The sequence below is a fragment of the Trachurus japonicus genome, chromosome 4 (assembly GCF_045865225.1).
Source record: "Trachurus japonicus isolate A0001 chromosome 4, Traja_1.0".
Classification (NCBI taxonomy): Eukaryota; Metazoa; Chordata; class Actinopteri; order Carangiformes; family Carangidae; genus Trachurus; species Trachurus japonicus.
Window position 1 is genome coordinate 18,143,711 of NC_140910.1, and position 18,215 is coordinate 18,161,925.

Below are 18,215 nucleotides of genomic sequence, written 5' to 3' on the forward strand. Positions count from 1 at the left end.
AGTACCTGAGTGTATATAATCATACCTATTTAGGGGGAAGGAAAATAGTTTCTGTCTCATGTTGATTTCACCAGAAACTCCACAGAACTCAGCAGGCTATTTGTACGGTGGGAAGCCAGTGTGGGATCTTGACGCTACACCATCACAACTCCTAGTGGTTAATCAAGGCACATCTACCAAAGGGGATGTGCTAGGATAGGATGGACTTTGGTACATTGTATCAGACACTTTGCTGATAGATGGTGACAAATAGCAGTGTAAACCCTCCCCCAGGCAAACAGGACAGCAAGCAGTGACTGTAGCACGGTACTGACTCTCGACATACCCGCCTCAAATGAGTCAACACAACAAAGGAGCCATGCCATTTATTGATCGCATTTGTCATTCACCTTTCCTTCTTGTTGCACCCCCTCTCCACCACCACACATTTCCCATCTCAGCTGCAGAGATCAGCCCAGAAACAGTTCATTACAAACAATATCCCCAAGTAAACATGCTTCATTAAACTGCGTCTACCCCTAATATCTTTTTAATGCATTTTTATAATTGAATTAAATGGGTTAGTGGAATGCTGTAAATAGTTTAAAGTTAGTTTTTTTGCCCTTGTTTTTTTGTGGTTGAAGGAGGAGATGTGTGCACAACCCAAGGACTAATGCTGTAGCTCTGGGGGATTGTGTTCCTCTATGACATCCTTCCATACAATAAGATTCATCCTACACATTTGACTCCATCAGTACAACTCACGTCTGCAACTATACATTTCTGTGATCTGCATTTGCTCAGCTGCCTCACTGCCATTCCAAGCCTTTCATCCCCCATTTTCCTTATTTTCTCCACATCTTAACCCTGAGAAATTGCTTGTATGCATCCACAACCCCAGCAGCCCAGTCACTGACATTAGTCTCTGAAACTGATTTGCCTTATTATTTTAATTATGTCGTGTATATATGGCACAATAATTTTATATATATATCAAAGGAGCCCTGAGGGCTAGAGCTTCTCAACCTAATGATATGGAATTAGTCTCTGCTGTGTTTTATTACGGTCAGCACAGAAAATAAAATGAGAATCCAGCACTATGGTGATATCATTTTCTCTCTCCGTTCTACTTATGAACAGCTTCATCCTCTTAGTCGAGTATATTGTTCTGAGTCATGGTACAACTTTGATAACTATAATCATTATTTTGTTATAATAGAGACAGTTTTATACACTGTGATTGTCTGAATATGTTGGATCATTTAAACCACCGCTTATACAGTAAGCCCACAAGGGCCTTATTATTGCATAGATACCATTATGAATATCAACATTAAGAAAGACTTAAAGGGTCGCCACATGCAGTTTCTACCATTTAGTCACCTCACAAATATTAGACATCAAAATTACGGGAAGTACTACTTCAGTTTCCAAAGTCTGGAACAATAACCCCGGTGATGCCATCAGGGGTTATCTGGGTTCGGGATAGGGACTATTTCTATTAAATAGATTACAAACTGAGTGCATGTGAAAGAAGTATCTAATGAAAGACTTTATTAAGTTGTGTTTTGGTTGAGGTAGATTTCAATGCCTCCGGACCTTGATCCATACTCGGGGATAAAAGTAATCATATCTCTCGTAGTCTCTGCTGCTTTGACCCCCATCACTTTTTCAAAAATCTCTTTTTCACATAAATTTCCCCAAATTATGGATTGCTAGAGTAGCGTTTTAGGTCGATATCATGTCTAGATGTGTATTAGATTCACGCACCACAAGTTAAATTGAGTCTCAAACCTGTTTTGTTATTAGTGCTCGGTGAGAGTTATATGTTTTCATTCAACAAACCAACTTTGGAAATGGTTCAGTGTGCAATGAGCAAAGCAATGAGCTGGGTTCTGATCAATGCTCCAAATGCAACATTTATTCATTGAGTCATTTCTAATCCAGATGACCATTTTGAAGTAGAGAGTAAATGTTGCTAAGGTAGGTCATGAAGAAGCAGACATCTCTGCCTATCACTTTAATCAGTATCCTTTACTTTGATCTGCTTTGATATTGTTTTACGTTGATGCAAGTTTGCCCTCTGGCATTTGGAGTGATCTTCTTTGAAGCAGCCGGTTTATTTCCTTTTGTCATACTGGTGTCCTCTGTGGATGTCACCATAGCAACCCAGCAGGAATGAGGTGAAGGTGTAATTCATAAAGTAATACAGTATATATATATATATTTTTTTTTTTTCTGCAAAATTTTAAAAACAGTGATGATTTCCCCCTGCAACACATGATTAAATTGGTTCACATGTCTTCCAAAATAATTTAGTCAAGTCTGGTGGGGTTGAAAGGATTTGTCTGTATCAGCGACAGAATAACAATTCACACCTAGCTCAGCTATGCGCGCTCTTCAAAGGCTTTTCCCGAAGATTGTTAGAATTATGGCGAGGCAGAATTAGGGAGCGGAGCAAGGATTCTGTGTCAAGAGGTAGGCGAGGCAGACATGGTACAAAGAACACATCAGTAGAACATGTCTGTGTTGCCTTTCTCTGTTGTTTATCAGATGTTGATGCATCTGCCCTTATTGTGTTTGTCTTAACTGTTTTGAAGTCGATGACTAAATAATATGACCTGCTGATAAGTGAAGCCTCTATTATTTAGTTGAGGCTTTTTAGAAACAATTTATTTTTCTTCCCAATCATGTTGCATTTGTGGTTTTTTACAATATGCCAAATATCAATCTACAAAAGTAAATAAAAGCAAACAAGTGTAAAGTACTGCAAGGTGATTTTATGGAACAATGATTCAAATGCAGTTGTTCTCTCCAGATTGCATGATGTTATTGCATTACTGAAGACAGGGGCCTGTGCTGCTTCTTTCCGCGAGGTGAAGGGTAGATAAAGAGTTTGCCATGATATAAAAGCCGTGTTACAGTGGCAGAACTTGTTTGAACAAGCCTTATACAGAGAATTTCTGTTCCCACCGTGCACCCTGAAACCACACTATTGTTTCTGCTCAAAGCTTTAAATGTTTGAAGCACTTGAGATTTCTCAAGGGCAACAGGGAAGGGCACCTTTAAAAGTCCTCTTTTTGTACAATGTGAGAAGAAAAAAGAGGAGACTTAAAGCCTTCATCTCAAAGTGAATGGAATGAAATAGACAATCAAGGTGTTCTGAAATGTAATTACTGCAAGTAAAAGCCCAGAGCTTAATGTGAGCCAGAACTTGCAAGAACAGAATGGAGAAACCCCCTAGTGCAGTGCCTCCACCACCTATTTGTTCTGGTTGGCCCTCTCGTAACCAACAAAGCATATTTATAGACTTCCATAAAGATGAGCCATTCATACCACTTTCTTCTCCTGACCTGCCCTGATGCCTTACCTTGCTATATTAGGGACAGCTTGATAGTTGCTATGGAAAGCAGGTTAGTATCTGGCAGGTAAATTCAATCAGGTAAAGTAAATCCAGATATCATAAGCCTATTCTTCAGAGGCAAAGACAGTGTGTCTGTGTTTACTGATAATCTGCTTTTCATTCTCTCCACCAGGGCTTTCTCTCTCACTCGCGTCGCTTGTGCGTTTTATCTTAAAAAAAGAAAACTCAAAATACTGTCTGTCAAGTAAGCATTTGTGGAACCATGGGCAGTAGGCCTGTTCTTTTGAAGTACTAATTTGTGCCAGACTTGTGTCCATGGAAAAAGAATAGTACCCCATTGCGTCGCCACACTCCCATTCCCTGACCACTTAATTTGGTATTTAACATACTTTGAAAAGGTTGGCCCGTAGCTGATTTGTTTAAAAAAAAACAATTATTTCTTAGGTAATTATTTTATGAAATGGTTATTTGCCTATTAATTTTACTGCTTCCAATTTACCGCACACTGGAAACAGCACCACGCCAGTTAAGGCCAATTGGGTGATTTTTTTCCCTTTGTCTCATGTGTCTTTAGTAAACAACTTCTGTTGGTTTTTTCTTTCCATCTCCTGCTTGATGTCATCGTGGTTGTTTGCAGCAGACTGTGGAATCTGGCTTCCCGTGGAGCCAGGCAGGCGTGGGGCCTGTGTACGAAGGCCCACCGTGCTGTCATGTCTCTTTCATCGCCAGCCAGGCTTGGCCAATAAGGAGATAAGGAGACAATGACTAGGAGAGCAAGCAGTGGCAAGGTGTAACCACAGCCCCTGGGTCTCCTCCCCGCTGAGCACTTCAAATCCTCATTAGGATTTTCAGCAAAGGAAGGAGGGATTTTCTGGATTAGGGCTTTGTCACAGCTGGCTCCAGGTTGGTGTTTGTCATGCAGGAGCATGGCGGGGCACTGACATCTTGCCACTCATCTCCGCTCCCACCCAAACACAAACCCTTCGTTCACCTGGCTATACTGAGGCAGTAAATAGATGTTCCACTAACCCCAAAATGTATGAAACTCATAGTTGTTAACTCGCTGCCCTTGCTAAAGGTTTTTAATGCCATGCCAGTGGCCTGTGCTGGTGTCTGTGGGTTTGGGCTGCTGCATCAGCATTCTTCTTAATGGTTATTTATGCCGAGATAACCTTGGGAAGCATCATTAGTTTGTTGTTTGCTGTCGCCATTCATAACTCACGCTGAGATCTCGGCCATGACACCGATGCGGCAGTTCAGGCAGGCGACACGATGCCTTTGTTTAACTCTAGTTGCTCTCCTCCATGTGTCAGTCATGGCAGGAGACTGTAAACTGTATTTTATTTAGTGATTTATCCCTGAACATCTTACTTCTTTAAAGGTTTTCCAAACTCAGTTTTTCCTATAAAACCTGAGCAAAGTGTTTTCTTTTTTTCTCTTTTTGCCAACATGTAGCTGTTTGTCAAATTAAGTCGTGAGTCTTCTGGACTGCATGCACAAAACAGCAAGACTGTGTTTCTCGACATGTGGTTCAACCTCTAACATGGCCCTTAATTGGGTTTCAGACTTGTCTAGGAGAGTGGTTCAGCGTGACAGAGCCTCAGACTTAGTGTGAAACCTACCTTCTCCCATCATTCTTGGTGCTGATCTTTGTGGATAATGGGCATTCACACGGGTCCCATGAGGCTCCGGCTGGGTGGGATCTCAGGCACCCTAGATTAGTCATCTACCCACATGTCCCTATCTGACTTGTATTTTACCGTCATGCTTTGTCTCACTTTGTTCTTGGTCTGGCCGTATCGTGTGGGTCCCTAACAAGTATATCCCAAACAATCTACAAAACATGTTCTGATAACCCATAGAGTCTCCTCTCTGAATCCCAAACACGGGAAAACAAATGCGACTTATCAATCTCTAGTGCAGTAGCCTATAACCAAAGACCTATTATTCATGGAGCATTTATTGTTGTGTGCTTTTGTTGGTTGTCTCTGATCTGGCTGTGGCAGATGTGACTAGCAGTATGTGGGCATCTTTGTATAAGCAGGATTCAATTTGTCAGAGATATGCCTCCATTATAAGAGTTGTGTTTTTGTTTGCTTCTTTGTTTTATATTGTTGTGGTGTCGTAAAGAAAAAGTTGCTTTACTGCGGCATGGCTTCAGGGTTTGATTTTACAGGTTCTGGTGTGTGTGTGTATATATATATATATATGTATATGTGTGTATATATTATTTATATATACAGTATATATGTATACTATATACATTCACACACACTGTGCCATATTTATACAGCAAAAAAAAGGCACCTGTATGTGTTTAAAAATCACCCACAGCCACCCTTGTGTTAACAGAAATAGCGCAGGCTTTAGGTCTTTAATATTTTTATGTTGCTAGAGCCTGTGTAGTGGACATCAAGGACTGCAGCCAGACCTCACGCAAGGACTGCTGATGAAGTGCTGTCTGGAAGGGCGGATGAGGAGAATGTTTTTGATTATCCAGTGTAGATGGTATTTCAAACAGGAACCAGCATGTACACCTTGCGCCAGACAAATGAATCAGCTCAGCAGGTCAAAGGACAAATGTAGCTTGGTTTCCTGTTTGCTACTGTAATTCTGTGTAATTTTAAGGTGATTAGACTGCAGCGTTTAGGTCACATGGAGTGCAGCATTGCAATATTTAACGTACACGGGACTGAGCTTTTTTCTTTCTGCGAGCAGGACTCTGTTGTGAATGAACTGGCACGGTGCATGCTGTGCAGTTTTGCTTCGTAGAGTGAATTACATGTATTTTTCAGCGTGAGCAATTAAGTCCCTCTGCACCTTCTGATTTGAGCAGTAAGAGCAACATAGAAATGAATGCAGTGAAGTGGTCCCAGGAGAACTGCCATTTATGATACCACTGACTCCCCGCCTGTGAGCTTTCCATTCCATGTCAGCTGAAATAAGTAATGTAAACAACAACAATCTCCAGGTGTTCAAGAGGTATGTAATCACATTTTCATTGTGAGGACAGTGTTGAAAGGCACGTTCACTGAAGCACAGGGATGTGTGGTTAGGGTTTGGATGCCATGCAATGAAAACCGAATGCAGAACATGTAATGACATATTCTGTTATGAGAACATAATATATCCAAAGGCTTATGATTTCACACACTTCTCAGTTCACGCTCAAGTCAGATGCAAAATATTCCTGCTTGCCCTTAGTGGAATCTCTTTCTCTTTGTCCTCTTGCTTTCAGTCCTGATTTAGAGCAGCTATAAATCCTGAAGAGGCTCCTGTAAACGAGGGGTGGTGAAACTACGCCCATAAATATAAAGGATTTAGAACCAGAGCCCTTTGAAGGAACTCTGAGTGGCCATTTATGAAGCTTGTTAACTCAGAGTTTCACTGGCACATCCAGTATTTCCCGCTTTTGTTCAAAGTTTTCTTTATAGTTAAGCTTGTCTGAAACCTGCTTGACGACTAATGACCGGTCGCTAAAATATGTGGCCAGCCAATAACAAAGTTGTTTTAGCCCATTGACCCATTTTTATAGGTTATCATATAGAGTCGGGACGTGTGTAGTTCACTCAAAGTCAAACAGAACACGTCAGCTCAGGCCATTTGTTTCCTGCTAGAGCACCACAACTTGACCCCATGTGACTTAGCTTTTGACCTTGTGAGTCATAATGACCCGGAGTGCGTCCGTTTGTCAAGGGTTTGGGCCTCGGCTCTTAAAGCCCCACTCAAGTAAATGATGGGCCGGAGAAAATAGTCATCAAAGACGGATTTCCCCTGTGGAAATGTAACAAATCAATATCAAATGAAGCGAGTCACGTTGAATCCACCCCTCTTAGAATAAGTGTGCTTCTTTCAAAATACTGATTCAGTTCAGCCGGACCGTTGCCTTAACAGTTGCTCTTGTACCCTAATTTCCATCACACACATGCCCCCCCTACACATGTCCCCAAATTATTTTTAAATAGTCAACACACAATAATTAAGGCAGATAAGCATGAGAGACATCTGATAAATCCTTAAATGAGAACTTCAAAGTGCCCCTGCTGTGACAGAGTGACGGCTGGAAACAGATGGAGGAGTGACAATGTTAGGAAGCAGGCTTTGTCTGTGGACTTGATTCAAATGAGGTTAATCCAAATCTGAAAGTTTCTAATAAAAATGTTGGGGAGGGGAGGCTCTTTTGAATGTTATAACAATCGGCTCACTAGAGGGAAAAAAATACATATGAGATGGAAGGTCATCAAGATAATATTCAGCCTCTGGATTATAATGAATAGCAGCCAATAAATCCTTGATAAATTGAAATAAGAGTAAAATTCAATTTCAGCTTGGCCAGCTTTCTCTTCAAGTGTTGTGAGATGGAATCCTTGAACCAGAGGAAATCTAACACTACCAATCCTTTGCTTTAAAAGAAAGAAGAAAAAAGAAACCTCATCCAAATAAATAAATACTATTATTTCCCTATTTGTCAGATAAGTACCCAGTAGGTGCAGAATGTTTGTGTAACCCTGAGTGAATCCAGAGGCGGGAGACAGAGGCCTGTGCAACTGAGTAAAATAGCATTATGTCACATAACAGTCCACCTAACCTAGAGGGCGGCAGGACTGTGGTCTAGTTTGAATAAGAATTCAGTTGGAGCAGCAGTCGTGTCATCAGGGCATGACTACCAGGTTGGTCAGGGAATTTAAATGCCGGGTGGGGGTCAGTTTGAAGCGCTGGCTGAATAATGTGGCACAAATGCATGCACATGAGAGCCGAGTCTCGGGGAGAGGAACCACTGCTGTGGTCTGCTTGAAGAAGTGCACTTTGGGAATGCAAACCAAGCAGATGGACTCTTCTCATTTGTGTGTACTGCCACTGGTGACCCATTGGGAAATGCTTCCTTATTGAATCGCAGAGCATCAAACGCTTCATTGGAGCAGAGAAGCAAGTCTGGGCTACCCAATGTATCCATGTTTTTTTTCTCCATCATTTGTAATGGAAACTGTGGAAATGATACACACCAGACACATAGCAAATTCAGTCTAGAAGGCCTTTTGCAAATAAAATAAAATAAAAAATAGGATCCACCTCCTTATCTCATATAGAGTCTGAAGCATTATGTATCATCGGAAATATTGTAGCTGATAAGGGCTTAGTAATAAGGTCCAAAGAGCTTGCTGTCGCTGAAAGGCACCATCACTCAGGGATGCCCTATATCACTTCTCTTTGGGGATGACCCATGGGATCAGCTCATTCCTAATCAAACAAACTATATTTTAAGTGGAGTGAGTTCACTTTAAATTTGCACAATTTAGGATGTCAAGTTAAATTGCAATTTGCACAGCACTTGCCTCATCATTCATTTCTGAATTTAGTCATGGTTTAAGGGACATTTACTTCCTGGATTCTCCAAAAGTGCACTGAATTTATCTCAATGTTGTCTCGATAAAATGGTCAAAAAGTCTATATCTATCTTTGACAATCTTAAATGTATTATAAGACTCGAATTTATCCATGACCATCTGTTAAGAACCATGAGACAAAATTTATTCTTTGATGGTCATCGCAGTCATTTCATTACCGCAAGATGTCCTTGCTTTTTTGTGTGACCTAAAAAGCACTCCCTCTTCTCTTTTGCACACACATACACACTGACACACGCACACCGCCTGGCCCCAGGGCTATCCGATATTAGACAGTGAGATGACATTGTGTGCTTGTGCGAGTGCAGTCAGCCGACATGTGCAGATGATGTGAAGTCAATAATGCATTATGAAAAAAGGGGATTTATGACCTTGATGAGCCCCATAGAGCTTAATTAGGCCTAAAGGTTGATTTACATACAAGAGTACATGGAATCTGATGAGGCTCTGTTTTCCTGCCGGCGCACTGCATTTTGATTTTTTCTGCCGTCAGCACTTGATGCCTCGTATCCATTCAAATTCTTCCGGATTAGAGAGAATAAAAGAGAAAAAAAAGAGAAACATAAACCTTACTTGGCTACTGGTCTCTCCAAGTGTCCATGTTTTGTCTGAACACAGTAAAATCATCAAGTGCTAAGCTACAGGATCAAATTTCTTAGCATTCCCTGTGCTGGCTTATGTGTCTACAAGTGATGGTTAGAGATGAGGAAGAGAATAATTGTAAAAGAAAAAAGTCTCTGACTGGGTGAATTTCTGTTTAAAGAAGCCCACTTTAACACCAAAAGCAAAGGGAGAAAAAATTGCAGTCTTTTTTTTCTCCATGGTATCTATTCAGAGAGAAATGACAAGATCTTTTTCAGAGTCATGTACCTATATCAAAGATGCTCCTGATAGCCCCCCTGCTGTTGCTATGGAAGTAGCAGAGATGTAAATGAACTGGAGTGAATTGGATGGTGGAGAATACAAATGAGGTTGGAATGCTCGTTCCCCTGCTGCTCTTTGCCTCTGCCTCTTCCTCTCCCAATATCTTTCTCTGTTCCTGTCTTCGTCTCTCCGCACAAGTACATTTCAAAGACTCAACATTAACCAGTATTCCACATATTTTGACACTGCATGAAGTGATATGGGATTTGCTTCTTCTTGTGTTTTTTTTTAGAAGATTTCCTTTTCTTTTAAAAATGGCTTCAAATGTGTTTTACTTTTTAAAATATATTTTTTAAGAAAGACCACTATGGGTATGTGTGAATCCCATTTTTTCCCCCTCCTTTATGGCTTTATGAGAGTCTTGCCGATGGATGAAATAAAGACAGAAGAAAAATCAATGTGTTTCTCCTAAAGAATGACTCACTGATGAACTGTGATATAAATATGAGCTAAGATGTTGTGTCTATGTATTCTCTGCCACATAAGTCATAGTTTGTCAGTTGTCAGGGCATTTAATAATGTACAGATGTTAGGGGCTGAATTACAGAGCAGAAAAAACCTCTGCATAAGTGACTGTCGTTTGCTGTTAGCCATGCCCAAAAATGACATCAGCTTTCAACACACAAAGCGGAAAAAAAATAGAAACAGTCTTGAGTTAAAGTTAATGTTAAGAAATTCAGAGGAACGTTAAAATCTGTCAAACCAGTGGTGTAATTCTTTTTTACAATGGCCACACAGAGTCAGCAGTCTACCTCATACCCTGCTGTTTGCAGGATATATGCAATATTTTCTTTTTTCTCCCCTGTGTGGACCTGACTTCTTAAGAATACATGCTGTTGTAAAGGATATCTCTGGATTATAGAATCAGCACTGTGGGAAGAGTCTTGACTTAAAGGTTTCTTTTCCTTCACAGACTTCCTTTGCTTGTACCGTGGGGAGGGAGTAGGTGGGGTGGCAAAGGGGTGGGGTGGGAGAACCTGGAGGACTCAAGCTGTGTTTCCTGTGTCTCCGAGCTAATGCTATAGGCCACACTTTTCTTTCACCCCGAAATCCCCCCAGCAAGCGACCTTGTCGGCTCAGGAGTGCAGAATAATGGCAGCGCCGAGCCGAGATGCTAGCTCATTTACAAGCAGCTGTTTAGCTCCCATCAGAACAGCGAGGAAAATCAAAGGGCTGCGTTAACGGTAGATGACAAGCGTCAGGAGCGTCCCCGTCACACTTCTCATTGGCTCTCGACAGAAAAATTATCTGGTTTCACATCAAAATAATCTGGAGACCTCTTTTGTGCTCTGGCCACAATGATGGCAGAGTGAGTGGCTGAATAGGCCTTTTGATCAGCCTCTGCTTCTCCCCTGGACTAACTCTGGAAGCATGTGTAACTCATGGGTCATTTTAATATGAAAACCAGTTACTGAATGCGAGATAGCCCTGATGAAAAGCAGAATAGTTTCTCTCGAAGTTATGCTACACAATCAGTGCTGAGCAATAGTGTGATGATTTTGCTTAATTGAGACAGACTCTGCTTTGTTGCCCTTACTTAAATGTATGACTCGTACAGAGGCTGCATTTAACTGTGTACATGTCCTTCATATCTATGTCCCTTTGATTGATCATGGTATAGTGTGGCTTCATGGGACTGCATGGTAGACTGTGCCTACATGGCTGAAGATCCTAATGACTCCTCGTTTCTGTGAAATAGGAAGACATCTTGTTTATTACCTCTGCTTCAGTGGCAATCATATCCTACCAGATGGTCACTTTCCAATTGATTTGGCTCATCAGTGGAAAAAAAAAAAAAAAATTGAATTAAAACATTACAGCACCAAGGAGACGGTACATAATGAGTCCCCTTTACATTTCTCACAGTTCTTCAGCTGCTGATTCTGTAAGGGCCTGATGTCATCACAAAGGTTACACATGGTAGTAAATGCCAGCCTGGGAAGCTTTAAATAGAGTGTCCTCATAGGTGTAATAAAGTGCTATAACCCATGGAAATAGAGGTCCTGTGCACCAATCAAAATCAATTACTGGCGTGTGATAGCAACATGTACGATAGGCACATGTCAAAAGGTTGAGTGACTGTATATTTTATTCAGTAGGCAAAACACAAAACTACTCAAGTTTTAATTTACGCTCATTGGTTGTAAAGTATACCGTGTTTCCGAGGCTCACAATCTGATTTCAGTCTGTAGAAAGAAAGAGGGGGAGCCCCAAAGGTACGCTTTGCCTTTGTACAATGGCACTGATCACCGCTCAGTTCGATGCTTGCCACATAGCTGATGAAGAGGAATTGAAATGCTTTGCTAGTGGTGGGGGCGGATGGGTGGGTGACCAGAATGGCTGATGAGGTAGAGTGTCAACAAGGCCATGATAAGGATCTGACCAGTAATGTCTCTGCTGCACCATGTTGCCATGGTCACCGGATTGAGCTTTCCACATGAGATTTTGATGCCGACAGCTGTGGCCGGAGGCATCATGTTTTCAGGTTGTCCATCTGTCCGGCACATTCTCCTAAACTTGATCTCTCTCAGAGACACTTGGAGGTAATTTCTGGACAAAATGTCCACTTGGATGCAAGGATGAAGTGATAACAGTTTTGTTGTCAAATATTAAAGGTCAAGATCACTTTGACCTCGCAAAACAGGGGTTTTGGCTATATAACTCAAGGAGTCAAACACTAATTATGACAACATTTACACATATACACAAATATCTATCTCGGTTAGGTTGATGAAGTGATGATTTTTACATTAAAAAGGTCAAAGGTTAATTTTGCTGTGACATAGTGTTTGCAAAAGCACCACTGACCATTAGGGGAGATTGTGTCCATTTGTCACATTTGGTCAGATACTTCATTGGTGTCACAAATCTTGTTGTGGTTGTACTGTATAGATCCTCTGTGCTGCCAGGTTGAAGATGCGTGTGTGTGTGTGTGTGTGTGTGTGTGTGTGTGTGTGTGTGTGTGAGGCTTTTTGCAGCAACAACCATATTTGAAGCATCATCTAACTGTCATGACTACTAAACCATTACTTATGGGTATTACTATTATTTTCTGCATAACAGTTAACAGTATATGCAGCTTTTCCTGCACGGTCTCCTTCCTATATGCTACATACAGTATATTTAATGTGTCAGGATAGTGGATGTAAACTGAAAACTGACTGGTTTGGCAGCGGCTTACAACTGTGAGGTGGGAATTCTAGCTGACTATTCCTTGATCCTTCACTGTTGTGCCGTTTAATTAGTGCGGAGAATGTAAACCGCCTCCCTTTTGGTGTTTGATAGGCATCTCTCTTTCCAGGGTTTGGATGCAACTATCACACAGTGAAAGTACATCAAAGCTAGAAGAATAACATCTTATACTTTGAGGAGGTGTCTGAACTGCGTGCTACCTGTGAAGAGGACAGGGCTGAATTTCCCCTTTGAATGTGAACAGTGTCTGTGTGACAACCTGAAAAAAAAAGAGAAAAATTCCACTCAGCTGCAGTCATGCAGCTCTGTTTTTGCACCTATGCACCAATGGTTAGCGCTATGTGTGGCGCCATTTTGGTAGCTCAGCAGCCTCTTCCTGAAAGCTCTAAGTACAAAGGCCGTCAAAACACAATATAGCAACAGGTCCTTTCTGCTGCTCCAGTGAACTGCTGAGTTAATTCAAGGTGTAATTTTAGAAGAAAAAGCTCAAAATAAAGGGAGAAAAGAGAAGTAAATATCTTAAGATTCATTCTATATTGCCATTGATATTCTTAGCATGGTTTACTATGGAAAATAAATAATTTTCATATCATGCATTCTCTGAATAATTATGCTAATGACCCCTTGAGCAAAATAATGATTACCTTTCTGCCTCATTTGAATAATGAAATTATTTAGTTAAGTGGGACAGTAGGCATTGGATTTTGTTTATGTTGGATTCACTGTGATCGTATTATTCTCTTGTAATTGCAGTGCATTGTCGTGGCAGAGCATGATCGATGGTGTTTTGGTGTCTTCATATTATGTGTATGAATATAGAGAAAGAGGATTTGTTTGAAGTAAACCCTCCATTATACAGTTTAAAAGAACTTCACGAGTATATAAGATGGAGATTTTGAGATAAGTGCATGTGTATGTGTGTTTTTAGCACGTTTCAACTACTGGATATTTCCATATATTGAAGCTGTTGCTGCGAGTGTTGCGGGTCACACCAGAGTGTGAAATCTGCTGTTTCAAAAACAGATATTCTGTGAAAGTTAATTCTCCTCTGAGCCACTATCACTAAATTCTACATTATGAAACACATCAGAAAACCAATGACTTTACCATAGACCTTGAAATAGAGACCACACATCTCATGCATTGCATTGAAATTTGTTTTCCTGGACTACTGGGTGTCCCCCCTATTGATTTGTACGTGTCACTCATCTCCCCATGTACCAAAAATACCATCCCGCACCAGGGTGAGAAAGTAGTTCCGCCTCGGGCCCAATCAATAGAGAAAGGCTTTCGGAGGTTGTTTACAACCATGCTTTTGGTTCATGATGCACAAACCCAGCTGGCGAATAAATGCGCTTAGAGGACAGCAATTTCGTTTGATTTCCTGACTTTTGAACAAAAAAATGTACCATTATTGCAGGGGCCTGTCATCGTCATGGTTGAAAAGTTGCTAGTGTATTTCAGTAGGAGTCATAACGGTATTCTGGAGCACACATTCATCTCCTCATTGCTCCAGCCTCTGTTTTCCTACTTAAGCAGAAAGACTGCATCAGTTCTAAATCATAAAACCAGAAGCTGAGATTGTAAAGGCTCTACAGAGCGGTTTAAGTGTTTTACCAGTGTTCCTGGGGACACAGAGCATCAGTGGGTTTGGCTGCGGATTTGGAGATCAAACTCTGAAGTCTTCCACATGGCCAAAGAACTAGATCACTTCCAGCCACAAAGTAGGCCATCGCAGTCTAATGCATCCCGCCCAGCCATATGTAACTGCTGACCAATTGATCCATGTGAAGCCTAGATGACCCCTATAGTATGACAAACCAGGGTTCGTTGCATTCTCAATTTAACAGAATGATTTGTATTAAGTATATGGATATATAGACTGCATGGCATACAACAGTTCTTGATTGGTGTGACATAATATCATTCATGTCATTTTCTTCTCTTTATGCTGCTAGATGCCATAGCTTTTTCGATTCTACAGCTTGTATATTTTAAAAAGCTTTTGAATATCTCATTTGCACCATGTGTGGTCGTTCTTAAATGCTTTTTTCTTTCCATGAGACAACTGGGGAGAACAGACGTGTCTCCATTATGCAGCTGCCATTTTCAAGTCAAGGGCTGAGTATAGAAATTATAATGTGGCATTGACTGATGTTTTACATAGGTTCTTATGGTTTCTACACGTGGTGTAGCAGATTTTTGATGGAGCTATGCTGGAGTGCATTGACATGAACTTAAGATTGGCTGTCAAGTTCTGTTCCTAACACGTCATGTTTTCTTTTTTTTTCCCCACTTGGGCTTTTTCTCTCAAGCCAACATCTCTGATAAATTGTTTATCACTTTAAGCGTTTCTTTTTGACTCCAGAGAGAAAAGAGCTGCAAAAATGAAATATGGCTGAAACCTATCATATTTGAAAGCCTTTACTTTTTCATGACTATTGGTCACATGAGAAAGTTTGCTGTCAAAAGGAGCAAGTAGAGGAATAAAAAGATCCCTCCCTTATGATAGCTTGGTCCTAAACAAATAAAGTCTTATAGAGAGTAGATAGGCCAGGGCAGCTGCCCTCCTCCATACAGTTATATCCTTTGTTGACTCTGAGCTCTTCACTGAGCACCTTTTTAGAAATAGGAGTTTCACCTGATTGGTGCACAAACACAAGATCAGGCAATACAAACTGACATTTATCTGCCTTTGTGAAATACCACAGTAGCATTTCCTGGTGTCGGGAACACCACAGAATGCTAATTCCCTACCACTGTAGCATAGCATTCAATCAGACAAAGATAATTATATTGGTAGTTAACTGATGAAGCATCCAATAGGGTAAAATGAACTCAGCCATTGCAGGCCAAATTAGCAGAGCTGTAGTGAGTGCCACACAATAACAGAGCGTCTCACAGCATGACTCATGAAAAGAAAGAAAGTGCTTTGTAATGATAAACAACTGCACAAACGGATCAGTCCAGCTTGTCCAGTCGCCAGACAAGTGAGAAGTTTCATGAGAAGTTGTAATGACATTTTTTATTCTCTCTCCTGTGACTGTAGACTAAACCTCATTAGGAGAATAGACGCTTGGAAACACTAACAACATAATAACAATAACAACACTGTTATTTAATGGCTCAATGAGGTGACTGGGTCGCCAATAGCTGCAGGGAAACTGTAGTTATTATTCAGTGCTGCCAGGAGTTTAGTCAAAGTCCGCAGAGGGACAGCTGGCGATCTTTTAAAGCTTCATGCCACTGTCTTTTAGTACTCGACATAGTTGCAAAAAGCTGCTCTGACCAAAAATATCAGTTCATGTATGTAGATGACTTGTATTTTAAGAATGGCTTTTGGCGTGGTTCACGTTTGCACAGCACAAAGCCACAGTATTGATTTCTTTTCTATTTTTCCTACCCCCTCACAGTCTCTCGCAGACACACACACACATACACACACACAAACTTTTCTTTTTTTCAGCCTCCCAATAGCCTCAGTTCGATTGTCAGCACTGCAAAGTGGATTAAATTGCGCTCATGTTGTACAGATGCTTGTACTTTTTTTCCCATTTTGGATAGAAAAATGAGCATTGCAAATAAACCACAAGTCTCTAGTGTGATAGACTCTGTGATGACAGTGTGTTCCCATATTGAATTGAAATGCGGGACAGCACTGTGGCAATGAAAAAAACTGTAGCGATGGACTGTTTAAAAAAACAAAAAAACATCACAAAATCAATTCCTGAGGGAGTTGCATTTTTTTCCATCACATCAGCTGTCACATTTGGTTATTAGTGTTGTATCAGTGTACCTCCTGCACATAGACGGTCATAAGGGGTTACGATGCTACAGACATTTTACCAGACAAACTAGACTTTAATGACAATTATGGATTTTTTTTCCAGAACCAGTTCAGGCATGGAGGATGACATACTAACATCATTAGCTCACTGGTGCAGTTGAGATCTGAACTCAATACACTGATGTATCTCAGGCTCAGATTCACTGCCCACATACTGGTGTGATTCATTTTGTTTAACAGTTATAGCCACGTCATTAAAAGAAAAAGAATGAACATGCTTGAAACAGCTGTTTTTGTCTACATCCAGCTGTTACATCCTGTGTCTTCTGCTTTTTATTCCATCTTTCTGTGTGTCAGTGAAACTATACATCTCTCTCTTCGATTTGCACTGATAGAGCTCTTTTTCTCTCTCCCCCTCTCCTCTCCCTCAGGGTTTAGTCGAGCTGCCCTGCCGTTCGGCTTAGTGCGGAGGGAGCTGTCTTGTGAGGGTTACCCCATCGATCTGCGTTGTCCAGGAAGTGATGTCATAATGATTGAAAGTGCCAACTATGGCCGAACAGACGACAAGATCTGCGACGCCGACCCTTTCCAGATGGAGAACGTCAACTGCTATCTTCCAGATGCCTACAAGATCATGTCACAAAGGTAAAAACCACTGACATCTCTGTGCAGTACCAAAAAGAAATGAGGTATCCGCCAGAGTTACAGCATCCTTAGAAAATAATTGACTGGGCCCAGCAATAACGGGCACATAGTTGCCCCGAGCAACCACATCTGGACCACAGTCAACCATTTCATTTTGTCTGGTGCCCCTGTTGCCATCCATTTCCCCATGTTTAAAATAATCTCCTGCATTCCTTTCCTTTGGAGCAAAATCTTCCTCCAAGGAGAGTAACAGGGCTGCCGTAAGATTGATTTACTTTATCAGAAATAGCTAAACTGAATGTAAGTGTACAGTGGAAAAAAAAGAAAAAGGCAACAGTAGCCTGTCAGCATCAATAACCCACGAGACATTAACGTTAGCACCAATACTGAGACAGCTGAACCTGAACGAAAGAGAATTAGAAACTCCATCATAACTTGGGAGATGAACCAGGCCCACGAAACAGAAAAGAGCAGATTTAAAAATAACTAAATAGATTAAAAATAGAATAAAAATAAAAGAGTCAGAGTTAGACGGTGCACTAATAATGTTATGATTAATGTGAAATTCAGCTTTCTCATGAAGAAAAGGCTGTTTTCAGACTCTCCTCATTTAACACCACTAACTAACTGTAGATCTAATCTGGCTTCTAGCAGGTAATTCTGTCTGTCTGTTGTAATTTACTCTGTTAAATACATTGCCTTGCAAATGTGCAATCTAGATTAAGTGTGCTCACATTAGTCTCTTACTGTTAGCTTTGTTTGGCCTTATTAGTGAAGCTGAGCTCTGTGCTCTCAGCAAAATCCAGTGTGTGTGTGTGTGTGTGTGTGTGTGTGTGTGTGTGTGTGTGGCAAAAGACTAAAAGAAATAAACAAAATAAAGGTGTGTTCAGAGAATATTCATTATTATTTTTTAATATAT

The 18,215-nt window shown here is 40.8% G+C and overlaps 1 protein-coding gene across 34 annotated transcripts in view; it reads left to right on the forward strand.

The window, feature by feature from the left end:
- The window catches only part of adgrl2a (adhesion G protein-coupled receptor L2a), a 197,003-nt gene that overhangs the window by 125,310 nt on the left and 53,478 nt on the right, over positions 1-18,215 (forward strand). For all 34 annotated transcript variants that reach the window (XM_085774490.1, XM_085774489.1, XM_085774503.1 and 31 more), the window contains one exon: positions 17,083-17,296. In XM_085774490.1, the coding sequence (XP_085630616.1) occupies positions 17,083-17,296 (214 nt within the window). The remainder of the gene's footprint in view (positions 1-17,082; positions 17,297-18,215) is intronic.